Below are 19,426 nucleotides of genomic sequence, written 5' to 3'. Positions count from 1 at the left end.
TTAAGATTTTGTAAACTTGTCAATATCTGGTTGTGCTACTCTTTCTGTTTAATGTTATGAGAGGGGGAAGTAATTATACCGTGATTGTAAAACATTAAAACGGACCAGACAAAACAACACGTCCTTGTGGAAAGTTTTTTTTTTTTTTTTTTTTTTTTTTTTTTTTTTTTTTTTGCAATATGCATTAACAACACCTGCCATGAAGTTTAACGGGTTAACTTTAGAGGTTTGTTGCAGGAAAAATGGTTTGATTGTATAAATGCGGTAGACTGTTCCCTTGGCATCTCTATCCTCCTAATGTGTACACTCAACAGGCGTCTATACTCCACTACCTGTCCTAGGCAGATAATGTCAGCCATTGTTCCACAGTTGTTTATCATCTGATGTTCAGGGTGCCAGACCTTGTGTTGTCCTTTGTTACACACGTGAGGTGGTAAGGCCTCAATACACTGGTACATGACCTCAATAGGATACACTGGTACATGGCCTCAATACACTGGTACATGGCCTCAATACACTGGTACATGGCCTCAATAGGACACACTGGTACATGGCCTCAATAGGACACACTGGTACATGGCCTCAATAGGACACACTGGTACATGGCCTCAATAGGACACACTGGTACATGGCCTCAATACACTGGTACATGGCCTCAATAGGACACACTGGTACATGGCCTCAATAGAACACACTGGTACATGGCCTCAATAGGACACACTGGTACATGGCCTCAATAGGACACACTGGTACATGGCCTCAATAGGACACACTGGTACATGGCCTCAATAGGACACACTGGTACATGGCCTCAATAGGACACACTGGTACATGGCCTCAATAGGACACACTGGTACATGGCCTCAATAGGACACACTGGTACATGGCCTCAATAGGACACACTGGTACATGGCCTCAATAGGACACACTGGTACATGGCCTCAATAGGACACACTGGTACATGGCCTCAATAGGACACACTGGTACATGGCCTCAATAGGACACACTGGTACATGGCCTCAATACACTGGTACATGGCCTCAATACGACACACTGGTACATGGCCTCAATACACTGGTACATGGCCTCAATACGACACACTGGTACATGGCCTCAATACACTGGTACATGGCCTCAATAGGACACACTGGTACATGGCCTCAATAGGACACACTGGTACATGGCCTCAATAGGACACACTGGTACATGGCCTCAATAGGACACACTGGTACATGGCCTCAATAGGACACACTGGTACATGGCCTCAATAGGACACACTGGTACATGGCCTCAATAGGACACACTGGTACATGGCCTCAATAGGACACACTGGTACATGGCCTCAATACACTGGTACATGGCCTCAATACGACACACTGGTACATGGCCTCAATACACTGGTACATGGCCTCAATACGACACACTGGTACATGGCCTCAATACACTGGTACATGGCCTCAATACGACACACTGGTACATGGCCTCAATAGGACACACTGGTACATGGCCTCAATAGGACACACTGGTACATGGCCTCAATAGGACACACTGGTACATGGCCTCAATAGGACACACTGGTACATGGCCTCAATAGGACACACTGGTACATGGCCTCAATAGGACACACTGGTACATGGCCTCAATAGGACACACTGGTACATGGCCTCAATAGGACACACTGGTACATGGCCTCAATACGACACACTGGTACATGGCCTCAATAGGACACACGACACACTGGTATATGGCCTCAATAGGACACACTGGTACATGGTCTAAATAGGACACACGACACACTGGTACATGGCCTCAATACAACACACTGGTACTTGGCCTCAATACGACACACTGGTACATGGCCTCAATAGGACACACGACACACTGGTACATGGTCTCAATAGGACACACTGGTACATGGCCTCAATACAACACACTGGTACATGGCCTCAATAGGACACACTGGTACATGGCCTCAATACAACACACTGGTACATGGCCTCAATACAACACACGACACACTGGTACATGGCCTCAATAGGACACACTGGTACATGGCCTCAATAGGACACACTGGTACATGGCCTCAATAGGACACACTGGTACATGGCCTCAATAGGACACACTGGTACATGGCCTCAATAGGACACACTGGTACATGGCCTCAATAGGACACACTGGTACATGGCCTCAATAGGACACACTGGTACATGGCCTCAATAGGACACACTGGTACATGGCCCCAATAGGACACACTGGTACATTGCCTCAATAGGACACACGACACACTGGTATATGGCCTCAATAGGACACACTGGTACATGGCCTCAATAGGACACACTGGTACATGGCCTCAATAGGACACACGACACACTGGTACATGGCCTCAATAGGACACACTGGTACATGGCCTCAATACCACACACTGGTACATGGCCTCAATACCACACACTGGTACATGGCCTCAATAGGACACACTGGTACATGGCCTCAATAGGACACACTGGTACATGGCCTCAATATGACACACTGGTACATGGCCTCAATACAACACACTGGTACATGGCCTCAATACAACACACTGGTACATGGCCTCAATACGACACACTGGTACATGGCCTCAATATGACACACTGGTACATGGCCTCAATAGGACACACTGGTACATGGCCTCAATACAACACACTGGTACATGGCCTCAATACAACACACTGGTACATGGCCTCAATATGACACACTGGTACATGGCCTCAATAGGACACACTGGTACATGGCCTCAATAGGACACACTGGTACATGGCCTCAATACGACACACTGGTACATGGCCTCAATAGAACACACTGGTACATGGCCTCAATAGGACACACTGGTACATGGCCTTAATAGGACACACTGGTACATGGCCTCAATAGGACACACGACACACTGGTACATGGCCTCAATAGGACACACTGGTACATGGCCTTAATAGGACACACTGGTACATGGTCTCAATAGGACACACTGGTACATGGTCTCAATACAACACACTGGTACATGGTCTCAATACAACACACTGGTACATGGCCTCAATACGACACACTGGTACATGGCCTCAATAGGACACACTGGTACATGGCCTCAATAGGACACACTGGTACATGGCCTCAATAGGACACACTGGTACATGGCCTCAATAGGACACACTGGTACATGGCCTCAATAGGACACACTGGTACATGGCCTCAATAGGACACACTGGTACATGGCCTCAATAGGACACACTGGTACATGGCCTCAATAGGACACACTGGTACATGGCCTCAATAGGACACACTGGTACATGGCCTCAATAGGACACACTGGTACATGGCCTCAATAGGACACACTGGTACATGGCCTCAATAGGACACACTGGTACATGGCCTCAATAGGACACACTGGTACATGGCCTCAATACGACACACTGGTACATGGCCTCAATAGGACACACTGGTACATGGCCTCAATAGGACACACTGGTACATGGCCTCAATAGGACACACTGGTACATGGCCTCAATAGGACACACTGGTACATGGCCTCAATAGGACACACTGGTACATGGCCTCAATAGGACACACTGGTACATGGCCTCAATAGGACACACTGGTACATGGCCTCAATAGGACACACTGGTACAGGGGCCTACCGCCTATGTACACACTGTCTGACTAATTAAAGTAATCAAGAGTCTAGTGGGATATTGATTGCCTACATCATTGATGCAAACCTTGATGACTTGACTGTATGGGATTTATGTGGTGAATTAAGCAATACAGGTGTTGGCAGGGGAGGTGTAGAGGATGTGATGTTGTTGCAATTTGACAATGATGATGTGTAGATTTATAATGTGACAATGCAGAACTAGATGTGATATTGTTCAAATATGACAATGCTGAACTAAATGTGATATTGTTGTAGTGTGACAATGCTGAACTAGATGAGATATTGTTGTAATGTGACAATGCAGATCTAAATGTGATATTGTTCTAATGTGACAATGATGAACTAGATGTGATATTTTCATAATAAGACAATATTATGAGAGGTGTAGATTTATAATGTGATTGAGATGAGGCCTTCTTCAAATCAATGAATCTTAGTGCTGCTGGTACATATTTATCAGAAACATCCACATTCCATACATGTTTGTTAAAAACATCCACATTTCATACAAGTTTGTTAAAAACATTTCATACATTCTCATTGCATTATGATTTAAAAAGGTAAACTCAGGTGTAGACTCTGGTGGGATGCACAGATATCCCCTAGCTGACAGATTATGACAAGGACACCTGGTAAGATTTATATGGCTGACCAATAGGGGTTACAGGTGATTCAGGTGCACCTCTCATTACCCCCAACAGATTAGAGGGAATCTACTTAACACAGGCCATCTGGCCATAATAGTGTGTTTACTTAACACAGGCCATCTGGCCATGTTAATGTGTACCAGAGGGAATCTACTTAACACAGGCCATCTGGCCATGTTAATCACATAATGTGTATGCAGAGGGAATCTACTTAACACAGGCCATCTGGCCATGTTAGTATGTACCAGAGGGAATCTACTTAACACAGGCTATCTGGCCATGTTAATGAGTACCAGAGGGAATCTACTTAACACAGGCCATCTGGCCATAATAGTGTGTTTACTTAACACAGGCCATCTGGCCATAATAGTGTGTTTACTTAACACAGGCCATCTGACCATAATAGTGTGTTTACTTAACACAGGCCATCTGGCCATGTTTAGTGTGTACCCAGAGGGAATCTACTTAACACAGGCCATCTGGCCATTTTGATGTATACCAGAACTCACACACCTAACCAACCTCATGCTAGTGCTAGTTTAAACCATACCTGATCCACAGGCAAACTCTTACTTTCTTTACTTAATTATAGAATGATGGAAATTAATTACTGCTCCTCTTAACAAAACAAATTAAACAAATGATATTAGCAACACAGGTGTGCATAAGTGTTAAGAATATCACTGTGTATGTATGGTTTATAGTATAGATAGATGGGTGCACATTCACTGGCTATAGACAGGTGCATTTTAAATTTGAAGAGTAAATTAATATTTCTTAAAAAGCAAACCTACATGATATGTAAAATTAAATGTTGACCCATGGCTACATGAATTTGACAACCAACTCCGAGATGCAATAGAGACAATGTGTGTATGTGTATATTCAGGGCCATGTTAGTGATGGCTAACAAGAAAAAGGGCTCGCATAAGCACTGTAGTACCACCAAACATTAACTTAGTATTAACAGTACAAATACTGTAGTACCATCAAATATTAACAACAGTAACATTTTGTAATGAAGTTAAGAACCTCATTGAAAATTCAATAAATATATTGTTCAAGAACACATTCTTACCAGCAGTTGTTCGAAGCGCTTATCCACTTCCTTTTCTCCCATGCTCTGAAAGTCCAAGCTTTCAGAGAAGGCGTCCCCTCCATTAAATCCATGTTCTTCAATAGGATAGTTTTTGGAAGAGGCTGATGATGTGCTTTTACTAGGTTTTGTTTTGCTTCCTTTTTTAAATCCAACTTTATCCAACTGAAGCAACAAATCAAAAGAAATAATCAATTTTATCATTTTAAAAATCAGACCTATACATCAATAAAAACCAACCTAATGGAAAAATGTCTGTAAAAAAAAATAATTTATATATGCAATTTTATTCATTATTATTTATGCTAGGCATATTTATTTAACATTGTTTAGGATATGCAATTTTAATTCACAAGTATAATAAAAAACAGATAACTGAGAATAAGTCTAGTCTTATGGTTGGAAATTAGAGTTTGGATTAGCATTGACATTAGCAAGACATTTAGACATAGGCCTATGAGTAGTTAGTTTAAGCTAACTACCAGTAACCTAACACTATTTTTTTTAAAAGATTCAATTTTTATTATGTTATTATTGGACACTGGTGTAACAAATACAAAAACACAAAAAATAAAAATACTTACAAAACTATTGCGATTTTTTTCTTTCTCTTTTTTATCCATTTTTTTGTTGAAAATTAATTATCTTTTGCACATTTTATTATATTAAATCCTGTACGAATCAACACAAACTCAACAACAATGTTTAGACTTTGTTCTGGTCTACTATACTAATAAAAAATAGTTTCCATTAAATAACATTGCGCATCTACCTACACCATGACAGAAAAGTATGTGAGTCAGCTATTCATTGTGACAATACTACAATTAGCTTGTTGATACAATTAAGAAAGATTATTAGTTTTTAAACACCAACTTATGGAAATGGCATAGGCCTAATTAAATTTGAATTAAACACTTAACAACTACTCAGTTCAGACTATTACAACTATTATTACAAAAGAACTCTTCATTGAACCTACAGCCCCCTAAAAATGTCTTATCTGAAATAAGAAATTTAATGACTGCCTTTAGTTTTAGTCAGTAGTGTAACATACCAACACATCTAACATACTTGGCCTACTTAAAAGCCTATTTGACACTATTTGTACAACTAAGCCTACTTAGTAATTACAATTAGTCAATTACATTTAAAGATAGGCAAGAAAGCAAAAATCTTTAGGCCTATAAAAAAAAGTATAATAACTGGTCACAAGAAGTTGTATTGAAATTTAGTAGATCTAGTGTTCCAGAGCACACAACAGTCAATTACACATAGATCTAGATCTAGATCTAGGCTTGACATCATTCGTAACTGATGAACTCAAAATCAAGTCACGGATTAATTTAAAATTATTTATTAGGCCTATTTACTATTTAGTATTTATTAATATTTATTAGGCTAGCGGCTAGACCTAGTATAATCAAGATTTAAGATTAAATTCTAGAAAATCTAAACCTAGAAGACTAGACAGGTCTAATGAAACGAAATTTTTAATCGAATTCCCGCAGGACAGTCACACTGAGATTTTACTACAGTACACTTCAGTACAGAGACTCAGAAGGAGTGAACATTGAACAACACAGTCCACTGCACTGTCTGCACTGCTGTGTTCCTGGCCTGAGTTAAGGATAAGTTACTAGAATCTAGAACCCAAGATCTAATGCTACAAAGCTCATACATTTAAAATAAATTCAAAAGTAAATTATGTACATATTGCGGGTAGTCCGATTCGAAAAGAAAAACAATGAATTACAGTAGTAAACAGTAAACAGTATAAAATTTGTTGGGTGAGGTGCACTTTACTTCCCATTAGGAGTTTAGTCATCAACATCCGGCATTTCACGGCAGCTGTCAGAGGTCAACTATATTTAACCAATGGAAAAAATTGTAACATTTTCGTACATTATTGTATGGGCTCATGTTGCAAATCATCGCCAAAATTATTTTTTCTGATCAAATACATTTAACGGTACTAGATACACATATCGAAGAAGACTGTGGTAACGGTTGTAATATACACGAATAATGTATAATAAAATTCTTTGAACAAGTTTAAACTAGTGGGCATACTCATACAGCTAGTCTGGTAATCATTTCTCCAGTAGGCTACGGTCAGTCATTACAAAGAAAATTCAAAGAAATTAACTAAATGTCTGAAAGGATATAATACTAATATTGAGCCGATACTTTAATTGTATAATTAGGCCTATACAATATTATACATTTCATCTTCTTTAAGGTATGTTTCACTGAGTAGGTCTACATTAAAATGGAGTTTCTTAATCACATTTATTATTTGAAAATTCCCGTTTGCTAGAAAATATTAAAGGATAATGGAATAAGATACCTAAAAGTCTTCGGGGATTAGAGCAGCACAAAAGTTAATTTATCATCAGAAATCCGTTATTGAAGCAATCGACATCCAAAATTAAAATAACTTTTAAATCTATTAGTTTTGAACTAAAACTAGTCCTTAAAATACGTTCCTGGCAACACTGCATCCGTAAACAATATGGCGGCTTCCGAGCTCGCAAGACGAGGATGGTATGTGACACGTTCACTTAATTAGAATTGGACAAATCGTTTGTTGTTGTTTTTTAAATTACACACTGAGTATACATTAATATTGATCCTATAACATTTTCAAGTACAATCTCCAAATCGAGAACCGTATGAGTGAAAGGGCTAACTTTAAATAACCACCACTTTTAAAAAATAAAAGCTCACGAGACTCGTCATCCAGTCCAGTCAAAATCCTGTGGTAGATCACTCTGTTGATGTTGACACCAGGATTCAGCTCTCATTCTCTGCGTGTGCTAGTTGAATGAATGGATTTGATGCACTTGCAATAAGAATGAATGAATGATTTTAGATACCGATTTCGGATAATAGATCTAGAATCTAGTAGATTTTCTTACTAAAATTTAAATTTAGGCTACTCCATTTTCAATTTAAACATGACCACTGAATGATAAACATCCATTTTTAATCCATTAGGCACCAATTTGGAATTTTTTATTTCGTTTTAAACTAAATTAGTAGATCTAATTACTTAAAGTAATTTTGATTGTCACTCACTGCCATGCACATGCACGACACCTCTCCATGACAACACACAACTTACAACTGAAGCCATGGCATTAGCAAATCATGAATCAGTTAGACTTTTTAATTGGCTATGCACCAGAATTCCTCACTACTGATGAGCCAAATAGCAGTCACGTGGTTTTAAAAAAATAAAAATAAATTGGTTGTGATATGAGAGCGGGTCTTATAAAAAAAGTAGGCTCTACAGACAATATTTTATTTCTTTTTACATAGACTGATAGACTTAATAATGCTTTACTTACATGATCATTTTTGTAGCTACATTGTTGATATTATTCAATTTCTATTAATTTTAATGAAACCAACTTTTGAATTCAGCCTACATTCTCCAAACCAAATTTTTAAATGCTTTTCTGGCTTATTTAGCCCTGCCACCTATGGTTTGTTTTTATAGCGCGAAAATACCTCCATTTTGCTCGCTGTAAACATTTTTAAAAGTAATTATAAGGTCTATGGAACTAAGACGAAAAATCATCGGAAGTCATGCATTCGGTCTGTACGCCATATTGTTGTTAGCAACCAGCCACGCCTCCGGGGTAGCAAGCAATACTTAGGGTTAGGGACAGGTGAGGAGGGTTAGCATTGACATTAGCCAGTCATGTAGTAACCTAACACCCCCTTTTTAAAGAAGATTCTATTATCAGTTTTGTTCATTTTAATTTTTCAGAAGGGGGGAGTTGGGTCTGTAAATAAAGGTTTTACAGCTAAATAATTTTTATAGGCCAATTTGAGTTTATAGTCCCTTAGTTAATTAGAGGCTTGCCTTTGAAGTTATAACTTTTATAGTTGTATGATGCTTCTGACCTAGCCCTAGATATATCTATTTGTGCTGCAAAATATAATTTTTTTTTTCCAATGTTGAATGTAGGCCTATACAAATTAAAGAGCCTGTCAATGATAGATGGCACTATGGTCTTAGTAAAGTCTAACTAGACTTAGAGACAAAATCAATGGAATTTCTTGTTTGGAGTTTCACTTTTCTCTTTTTTACATAATTGGAAAACTAATTAGCCTACCTTCATCACAAAGTTTGCTAAAGATGTACAAGGCTACATCTTTTTTTCCAGTGTGTTTGGTGATTATCTGTCACAGTATACTGCACTTGTATCATCTTCTTTTCTACTTCTTCCCACAATTCAATAATTTATTCATGCAATAATTGATTAACCTTTTTTTTGGTTGCAAAATGAGATAATTTATGTATAATGGTCGCTTGTTATTGTGATTAATACTCAGGGACTCCCATTTTTACTTTTTATTGTCTTGTACCTTCTTCTCTATGCTGCTATATCTGTTCATAGTTATTTCCTTTATATTCTCAATATTTAATCCTTTTAGGCACATCAAAGAAGAGAGTTTGTCTGCTCTAAGTGATAATGGGAAAACTAATACAGAGAATATTGTGAAAAAAGCACTTGATGTAAGAATTTTTATAAAATCATTATATTATAATCTTTAAATTTGTTTGAAAATTTTAAATAAATAAGCTAGACAAAAATAGCATGAGAACTTTTTTGAAAAGGTATTTTAATGTTTACTAATTTATTTAAAATCTTTTATTTCAGGCTGATTTACGAGATATAGGTTTAGCTTGTTTGAATGAGGATATAAATAGAAGCAGATTAGACTATGTGAGTTTTATTTTAAATATTAACATTTTCTGCATTTAAAAATCAACCTTATAATCATCACGCAAAAAAAAAAGAAGTCATATTTAGTTTGTGCTATTCCCAAAATAAATTCAAGAAATTTTAATCAATTCAGTCTACACATGTTTTCACATCACTGCATAATTTGTTTTTTTTAGGTTGAGGGCCCTTTAGTATTACAGCTCCAGAAACTTCGTATTGTTTCTGCACCCAGAGACAATGAAGAATCACAGACTGCACCAAAGCTGTGTCGGCTGTCTTTGACGGATGGCCACGTCACTTGTTCTGCTGTTAGTTTAGAAACAATTAAAGGACTTGGGTTAGTCCGTGTCTTACTTTAGTATAGCACAACATCAGGCAGAATATGTTTCACAAACTGTTTGATACAGATTATGTGGCAGCAGTTATTTGAAAGCCTATGTTTTTTTTTTGTTCCAGTCCACTAAAACTTTTTTTTTCTCCAGTGGCCATACCCCACCTGGCAGCAAACTATTATTGACTGGTACTGTTGAAGTAGAGAGTAGCTTTCTCTTGTTAACTAACAAAAATACAAGTCTTCTTGGTGGTCGTGTTGAAAAGTTAGCCGATACATGGGAACTAAAAAAGGTGATGATGTAAATATATTGTTTGTATTTCCTGTTTTCTCTATTATCCTTCTTAATTAACTAACACTTGTTTGTAATCTACTTTAGACACTGGCACAGCAATCATTAATGCGATCCAATGCTAGAAGTGAAGGAGGGCCTCCACCATTTGTGCCATTTGGGAAAAAAATAGCTAATGATCCTTTACCCCTGTCAAAAAAAGGTAGACTCGAAATGTTCTTAAAATTATTTTACCGTGCTAAAAGATTTTTTTTAGATCTGTCAAAAACCTGTTGTAATTTGATACAATTTTGACCAGTTTTTTTTTTTAATTTCAAATTTTAAACTTCAAATCTGTATTTAAATAAACATTTCTAATTCAATGGCTTCAGATAACTTCAAATCTGTATTAAAAAACATTTCTAATCCAATGACTTCAGATAACTTCAAATCTCTGGTCACCAAGAAAGAAAAGAAACAAAGTGAGGAAGACACAGAGTTCCAACAGCAAAGACAGGCAGCACTCAACCAAGCTCTACAGGCCAAGTCAACGAGTGGGGGTGTAAAGACATTTGGGGGAGGAAAGTTTGTAAGTCAACTAGTGGGGGTGTAAAGATGTTTGGGAGGAACATTTGTAAGTTATAAATGCATGGGGGAATTAAGGTTTGGGGGAAAAAGTAAGTAAATTGATGGGGGAGGGAGTGAAGGCAGTGGAGATAAAGTTTTTAAGTTCCTTCAATACCATATTTCTAGGTTGCTGTAGAGTAGGGCCACATGAGGTGTGCATTTATTGTAGTAAATACTTTTCAGCTGGTCAATGACAAAGATGTAGCCAAGATTATGGATATGGGTTTCTCAGCAGACGAGGCCACAGCAGCCTTAAAATCTTCCAGTGGAAATCTATCTGAAGCAATCAATACCTTACTTTCAGGGGGACATAAGTACCAGAGAGGTGGAGACAGGGGCAGGGGAGGTAAGAACTAATCTCTTTACATTATGTCTGCACATTGGGAATGTATTATAATTAATTTTAGAATACTTTGCATATTTGTTAAATGTTTTATTTTCTTGTTACTTGGTATATTGGTGTAGTGTTTTATTGGCTTGTTTAGTGAATGAATATTTTTGTTCAGGTAGAACTGGAGGCAATGAAGGACGAGGTGAGGGCAGGCGGCGTGGCAGGGACAGAGACTATGACGATGATGCTGAAGGGCCCATCTCTACTAAACCTAGTGGGCCGGCCACTTTGTTTGACTTCCTGGAAACCAAGATCCCCACTAAAGAAGGTAAATAAACTACATCACGCTTTATAAAACTATTGGTATGTGCTTATCACAAGCAAAGATTTTTATACTATAAGCTACTCAAGGATTGATAGATTTTTAGGATCTTTTTATTTCTAATTGTTTACTTTTTATTTCATATTTACTGATTTACTTGAAGTATCAATTATAGATTGACATAAAATCATTATAATTTAAAGTTACAAGTTTTTAAACTACTAACTGTAAAATGTTTAATTATAACATAAGCTGTAAAAAATAAATATGAAGTATCTAATCAGTATGTTTTTTTTGTCTTTGTATGTTACTAACAGTAGCACAATTCAAGAAATTTTAGTCATAGATTATGTAGAATTTATAAGTTACATCTTTTAAAAAACAATGTACATGTTTTTATTCAACAGAAACCAAAAAATCATCTTATAAACCTCCTGATACCAAAAATTCATCTGCACCATTATCATCCTCGCTAAGTGAATCTTCGTCCAAATATTCCAAAGATGACACAGACAGTAAACCCTCTCAGAAGAAGGCAGAGAACACAAGTAGCAGGACAGCACCGCAGGGTAAAGATTCTTATCGTGGTGGGAGCCAAGGCAACCACGACTCACACAGAGGTTACAACGACGACAGTCACCGTGGGCAGCAGCAGTCCATACCCCCACGCTTTGCCAAGCTGGGGCGAGGTGATGGGCAGAGAAACAGGAATGATAGTGGTGGCTATAGGGGAGCGGGAAGGTATGATGGTGGCAGTGTTGATAATCAAGGTGGATATCAGAACAGGCAGAAAGAAAACCAAGGCCAGCGAGGACAAAAGTTTCCAGGAGATTCCCAGGATGCCAAGACTTTAAGCCACCCACCAACTAACAAGGGCGCTAACTCACAAAATGAAATTAGGACTTATAATGATCAGCGCAATAGTGAGTACAAGAAACGTAACCCTAATCAAGTGGGAGATTTCAGTCGAAACAATTTCTCTGAGCAGAGGAAGAATGGAGGGAATTATCCCAACAACATCAGCTTTAGTCAGGCTAACATCTCTGAGAGAAACTCAGGACCCAGTGACAGCAGGGAGGCCCAGAGTTATGATAGGGCTTCTTCAGCACGCCCATATAAAGGGAACCAACAGAACAATAAGCCTTACAACCAGCAGGGGCCATTCATCCCCAACTCATACCCACAACACCAGGACTCACAGTTCAACTCCATGCCAGGCAAACAGAGCTATGATGGCCAACAGGTATACCTTTCTAATATATGCCATTGTCAGCTAGTTAGGGATACTAACTTTTTTTTGCTGTTATTACAGGGTACACTGTTAGACTTTCTTGAGGTCAGATGTGCTAGAATAATTTTATTTTGGCCTCCACATGTGGAGTGAAGGTTTTGTGTTGAAAAGGCCATATCCAGCAAGCCTCACACTTAGGTACCCATCACTGGACTCCTTGAAGTCTTAGAGACTCAAGCCCTTGTGTATGTAGGACTCAAGTTCCTGCTCTGATTAAATTCTGTATTCGTGTTTTTGCTGTAGCTTCCTTTTTCTTTGTTTTAAGCAGATGTGGGATGAATTCAATTTAATTTACTTTTTCTAGGTGTGACCCCAATGTAATTGACAATTTTTAAAATTCTAGTTTCGACTTTTTTTTAAATTCTAGTTTTCAGTGAATGGTTGCATGTCCCCTTATGCGACCCCAATGTAATTGACAATTTTTACAATTCTAGTTCCCAGTGAATGGTGGAATGTCCCCTGGTGTGGGAGAAACATGTCTTGCCAAGTATTGGGAGGACAACGAGGTATTTCATCCTTTTATTTAGTGCAGATTTACACATGATAACATAATGCAAGAAAATGTTATAACAAAAATGTTATAAATCTACACAGAAGTCAGGTGATTTTGTTACTTAACATTTTACCATTTCCAATAATACTTGGAACAATTTTGCTAACATTTCAATTCGATCTCTTTCATCCATTTTATATTGCATTAGTTAGCAATGCATCAAAATCAAATCTACATTTCTCTCAACCATATATTGCACTAGTTAGCCATGCATTAAATCTACATTTCTTTCAGCTATTTATTGTATATTGTGTCATGTGCCAAATGCAATTTTCTCGTTGACAACCATTTAACTCCTTATTGAAAGGGACGTCAAACTTAGTTTTGAAAAGACATTATCTAAGCCAATATTATTATTCATTAGAACTTGAAGTAGAGAGAGCACAATATTTACACATTGTTGTTATTTTAAAAATTGTAGCTGTACCCTGCTGTCATTGAAGCTATAGCACCAGATGGTGCCACAGTTGTGGTCAGATTCTTAGACTGGGGCAACCAGGAGGAAGTGTATTACAGTGATGTCCACCCCATGCAGCAGCCCAACTGGGTAAGTCAGGCTTGTACATGTCAGTCACATTTGTACATTCTAATCTTGTTTTCATACATGTCAGTCATGTTTTTTACATGTCAGTCACATTTGTACATTCAAATCTTGTTTTATACATGTCAGTCATGTTTTATACATGTCAGTCACATTTGTACATTCAAATCTTGTTTTATACGTGTCAGTCATGTTTTATACATGTCAGTCACATTTGTACATTCAAATCTTTTTTTCATACATGTCAGTCATGTTTTATACATGTCAGTCATGTTTTATACATGTCAGTCACATTTGTACATTCAAATCTTATTTCACACGTCAGTCATGTTTGTACATACAACTCATTTGTATGTCTAAGTCAGGTTTTACATTTAAATCATGTCTCAAACACATTTTTTACCATGCTGAAATAGTGCATGATGTTGTTGCCTTATAGAATTTCTGTTGCACCACAGGGCTACCAGATGGGCCCACAAGTTTTCAACATGCCAGTGATGGACATGACCCTCCAGGATACCTCGTACCAGGCCAGCCCAGCCTTCGTCCCCCCCATGGAGTTCACCCGAGGTGGGGGGTCCTACAACAGACGCTATGACAACGACAGGCGCTATGACAACGACAGGCGCTATGACAACGACAGGCACTACGAGGACAGACGCAAGCCCACACAGTCGTATTACCAGCCACCAAACCAAAAGTCTCATTAATGTCTCACCTAGGTTCTCCTGTATAATATATAAATATATTAAATAAACTTTATATTTCTATAATATAAAGCTAGATTATTACATTTTCAGCATGCATTTAAAATGTTTTTTCATTGTATAATAAATGCACAGCACAATCACTGTTGTATGCTAAAGTTACAACAGGTTAATATTAGAGGGGACGGGGGGGTGTAAACAGTTGTAGTATCCACTCTCAACGACCACAGGCCAAGATAACCCAGATCTAACTTGACTGACTCAGGATTTTAAAGAAATGCTTTACAATAAGTCTACTAGTGGGTAAATTAATGAATTCAATTATCTATACAGGCAATGGTCAAGTTAAATGAAATGATTGTATTAAAGTGAGGAGTTGTTCTTTTCTAAACAAACCATAGTTTCCAAAGTGCAATATACATTTATTTTTTCATTGTAATATTTCAGATTGTTTTCTTTAGTGATTAGAAATTGTTTAATTTCTTATTTTAAATGTCATTAATGTTCACCCACTTATGACCCAAACAGTCAAGCTTCTTAAGACCGCTACTAGGGTGTAAAATTTGTTTACATTCATCTTTGATTACAAAACATTACAGTTGTTAGCAACTACTCAAAATAAATTTTAGAAAGAAGAGTAGATGCAGTTTAATATTGAAACCTTGAAGTAAAGCTGTTAACATTTCACAACTTATAAAAATTTGTTTTAAAAAATTGCTTCTTACATAATTTTTTAGTACTGTTAAATATTCTTGCTGAGTAAAATTTGTAATAAATAAATACTTACCAAGAAATCTTACTGTAAATCTACAAGAAAGCATTTCTGTGTACACCAGACTGTAAAGAGTTAGAGTCAACTTTTGTTAAATAAATGGCAGGTGGTGAAGTGGTTCTCAACCATCTAAGTATTGTCTCCGATATCTTGCTTGAATATTTCCTCATTGTCAAGTAATGTATGTGTTAACTAATAGCATAGAAGGTGAGTGGTGTATATTTTGTAATCAAAAGTTAGTTGCATGTAGCTTTTTATTAGTTATAATTTATTACAGTAGATATTACAATATTTTAAATGTTTTACTCTCTGAAATGTTCTGTATTTTGTACTTCTGATTTGTCTAATTGTTTTACTCTGAAATGTTCTGTATTTTGTACTTCAGATTTGTCTGTTTTCCTCTGAAATGTTCTGTATTTTGCACTTCTGATTTGTCTAATTGTTTTACTCTGAAATGTTCTGTATTTTGTACTTCTGATTTGTCTAATTGTTTTACTCTGAAATGTTCTGTATTTTGTACTTCTGATTTGTCTAATTGTTTTACTCTGAAATGTTCTGTATTTTGTACTTCTGATTTGTCTAATTGTTTTACTCTGACGTGTTCTGTATTTTGTACTCCTGATTTGTCTAATTGTTTTACTCTGAAATGTTCTGTATTTTGTACTTCTGATTTGTCTAATTGTTTTACTCTGAAATGTTCTGTATTTTGTACTTCTGATTTGTCTAATTGTTTTACTCTGAAATGTTCTGTATTTTGTACTTCTGATTTGTCTAATTGTTTTACTCTGGAATGTTCTGTATTTTGTACTTCTGATTTGTCTAATTGTTTTACTCTGAAATGTTCTGTATTTTGTACTTCTGATTTGTCTAATTGTTTTACTCTGAAATGTTCTGTATTTTGTACTTCTGATTTGTCTTTGCGGCTGAGCACATTCACATGTTAAGTTGTGTTAATTGATGTATAGTAAGTACACTGAGTAAAGTTAATTGAACGTGCTTTATGACATACCACTGTGGAGTTAATTGAACATGCTTGTCTTGTTTAGTGGTCTAGTCTGAGTATTGGCATTAAAGAAACCACTAAATGCTACTAGTCCATAGTTTTCATGTTGTCCTGTCCATAGTTTTCATGTTGTCCTGTCCATAGTTTGGACGGTGTCCTATTACTGTCCATAGTTTGGACGTTGTCCAGTTACTGTCCATAGTTTGGACATTGTCCAGTTACTGTCCGTAGTTTCCATGTTGTCCTGTGTCTTACTGTCCATAGTTTTCATGTTATCTAGTGTGTTAGATGGTTGTGAGCAGGCTATAGTCTCATTCATGTGAAACCATATCATTTTTTAAATTAGCCTTGTATTTTCTACTGTTAGGTTTTACATGCCTAGCCCGTACTTAAATAATTGTGTTCATGCTTTGACATTTTCTCCATGTAAATGTGTTCACATATACTTTGACATTTTCTTCATGTAAATGTGTTCACATATACTTTGACATTTTCTTCATGTAAAAATGTGTTCACATAATAATAATAGTTTGAATAGTTTTTAAGGGTTGTAATAATGAATGATAAACCACCTAAAAAGAAGCTAATTAGTTTTTAAATGTGACTTTGATTATTATCCCTGCTGCCACAAGTGCCTTACAATGCTTGAACTGGATGCCTCAACTTCTGGTTGATTTAGTGTTGCAAGAGTACTCTAGTGATCCTTAGCTTAAAATGACGACTGATGTACAGCCCCCTAGGTAGGTAGGCTCAACATATTTACTGCATTGAACAAGAACTTGTTCTAGGTGAACTATGCATACCAATTCTGTATCTTGACTGAACTTGTACAATGCGATGATTGTATGTTTTCTGTTAGTTCAACTATTTGATTTCTGTTTGTACATAAGGTTTAGTTGTTTTATTTCCTCATCTTTGATATTGAGAGAGGACTTCAATATTGTAATATGGAGTGTATTATTGATAATAAATCAAATACTGCCACATACTGTATGTCTTGTGTTACTGTATATCTTATGTTACTGGGTCTCAAGACATAGCGTGCTGTATGTATGGTTTACATAAAACAATGTGGTGTACGTTTGTATTCACTTTTGGCTTGGACGTGGTAAACTGTCAGCAACAATTCTGGTGATAGTTACCTCCCCTGAACAACGGTAAAATGACATATGTTGACAGTCACAGAGTCGTAGTTAGACAACTCAAGGTAGTGCCACAATTCTGGTTTCAACTGTACACTGTTAGCAAAACACCTGCATTACACAACACCTGAACTAGAAACAGATAAGGTACTTTTTATTCCGTCCTAGCTACCTGAGTAGAACGTCTGTGTCAAGCTATACCTGATCTAACTTTTGTTTTCATTACAGTTGATCAGTGTTGTCCCGTTGTGAAATGTTTTGTTGACATCCCGTGGCAATGTAAGGGTCATCTACATACTTTTACTATAGGCTACACATTTCCTCTTGTGCGCAATTGCGGCTACTCATAGCTTTTCCCTCAAAGAAACATAGACATGTCGAAACAAAAATCTAATTTAAGTTAATCTTAATTTAATCTAACTTAAACCGGAATGTTTATTCAACTAATTCCATTATTACGGTACATGTACAGAACATTTTCAACACTTGAACTTATACCCTAATAATAGGTACACATCTTGTCAAGAATTTAACTTATTCCCTAATTAATTACAATTTACAGGTAGAAATCTTGTCAATGATTGAGCAAATTCCCTAATCGTAGGTTAAAAACGTAAACACTTATACTACTCTTTAATTTTGGCTTACAGGTAAACTACAGGTATAAAACCTTGTCAACAATGAAAATAATTCCTTAATTACAGTTCCAGGTACAAAAGCTTGTCAACAATTAAACTAATTCCTTTATTACATTTACAGGTACAAAACCTTGTCAACAATAAAACTAATTCCTTAATTACAGTTACAGGTACAAAACCTTGTCAACAATGAAACTACTTCTTTAATTACAGGTACAAAAGCTTGTCAACAATGAAACTACTTCCTTTATTACATTTACAGGTACAAAAGCTTGTCAACAATGAAACTACTTCCTTTATTACATTTACAGGTACAAAAGCTTGTCAACAATGAAACTACTTCCTTTATTACATTTACAGGTACAAAAGCTTGTCAACAATGAAACTACTTCCTTTATTACATTTACAGGTACAAAACCTTGTCAACAATGAAACTACTTCCTTAATTACAGGTACAAAACCTTGTCAACAATGAAACTACTTCCTTAATTACAGGTACAAAAGCTTGCCAAGACAACTCAAGTCAACTGGGTGTAGCGCTTCAGAAAGTGGTTGTCACAAAGATTCTAGGTGACTTCCCCTTACTAGGTAGGGCGGGTGACATCCCCTGTTTAAAAAATCACCCACAGAGCGTACATTAAAAACCCACGCAATGATAAATCTCTCGATCTAGTCCTACCGGGGGGAACCGCGTGAAATCAAGACAAACACAGCCACACAGGCGTGC

At 36.9% G+C, this 19,426-nt stretch overlaps 2 protein-coding genes across 19 annotated transcripts in view; one reads left to right on the top strand and one right to left on the bottom strand.

The window, feature by feature from the left end:
• Positions 1 to 7,294, bottom strand: part of LOC131937266 (protein diaphanous homolog 2) — a 45,253-nt gene extending 37,959 nt beyond the window's left edge. For 6 of the 18 annotated variants that reach the window (XM_059294557.1, XM_059294654.1, XM_059294662.1 and 3 more), the window contains exons 1-3: positions 7,185 to 7,278; positions 6,013 to 6,200; positions 5,411 to 5,593 (exon numbers count right to left, since the gene is read on the bottom strand). In XM_059294557.1, the coding sequence (XP_059150540.1) occupies positions 5,411 to 5,593; positions 6,013 to 6,051 (222 nt within the window). In that variant the 5' untranslated portion in view covers positions 6,052 to 6,200; positions 7,185 to 7,278. Of the gene's footprint in view, positions 1 to 5,410; positions 5,594 to 6,012; positions 6,260 to 6,886; positions 6,949 to 7,109 lie in introns of those variants that run through there. The other 12 variants (XM_059294636.1, XM_059294576.1, XM_059294585.1 and 9 more) reach the window with 12 other exon arrangements.
• A 644-nt stretch (positions 7,295 to 7,938) lies between these two features.
• LOC131937371 (tudor domain-containing protein 3) lies at positions 7,939 to 17,899 on the top strand. Its single transcript, XM_059294750.1, has 13 exons — positions 7,939 to 7,975; positions 9,878 to 9,959; positions 10,105 to 10,170; positions 10,347 to 10,507; positions 10,653 to 10,794; positions 10,881 to 10,995; positions 11,213 to 11,361; positions 11,583 to 11,745; positions 11,906 to 12,058; positions 12,460 to 13,295; positions 13,778 to 13,849; positions 14,318 to 14,443; positions 14,896 to 17,899. Exons 1-13 carry the CDS (start codon positions 7,944 to 7,946, stop codon positions 15,145 to 15,147), a joined length of 2,349 nt encoding a protein of 782 aa, XP_059150733.1. The 5' UTR covers positions 7,939 to 7,943; the 3' UTR covers positions 15,148 to 17,899.
• Positions 17,900 to 19,426: the final 1,527 nt, after the last annotated feature.

The sequence above is a fragment of the Physella acuta genome, unplaced genomic scaffold (genome assembly GCF_028476545.2).
Source record: "Physella acuta isolate Inbredline_101_S28 unplaced genomic scaffold, ASM2847654v3 ptg000017l, whole genome shotgun sequence".
Classification (NCBI taxonomy): Eukaryota; Metazoa; Mollusca; class Gastropoda; family Physidae; genus Physella; species Physella acuta.
Note: the sequence above shows the minus strand (reverse complement) of the source record. Positions and strands in the feature narration are given on the sequence as shown.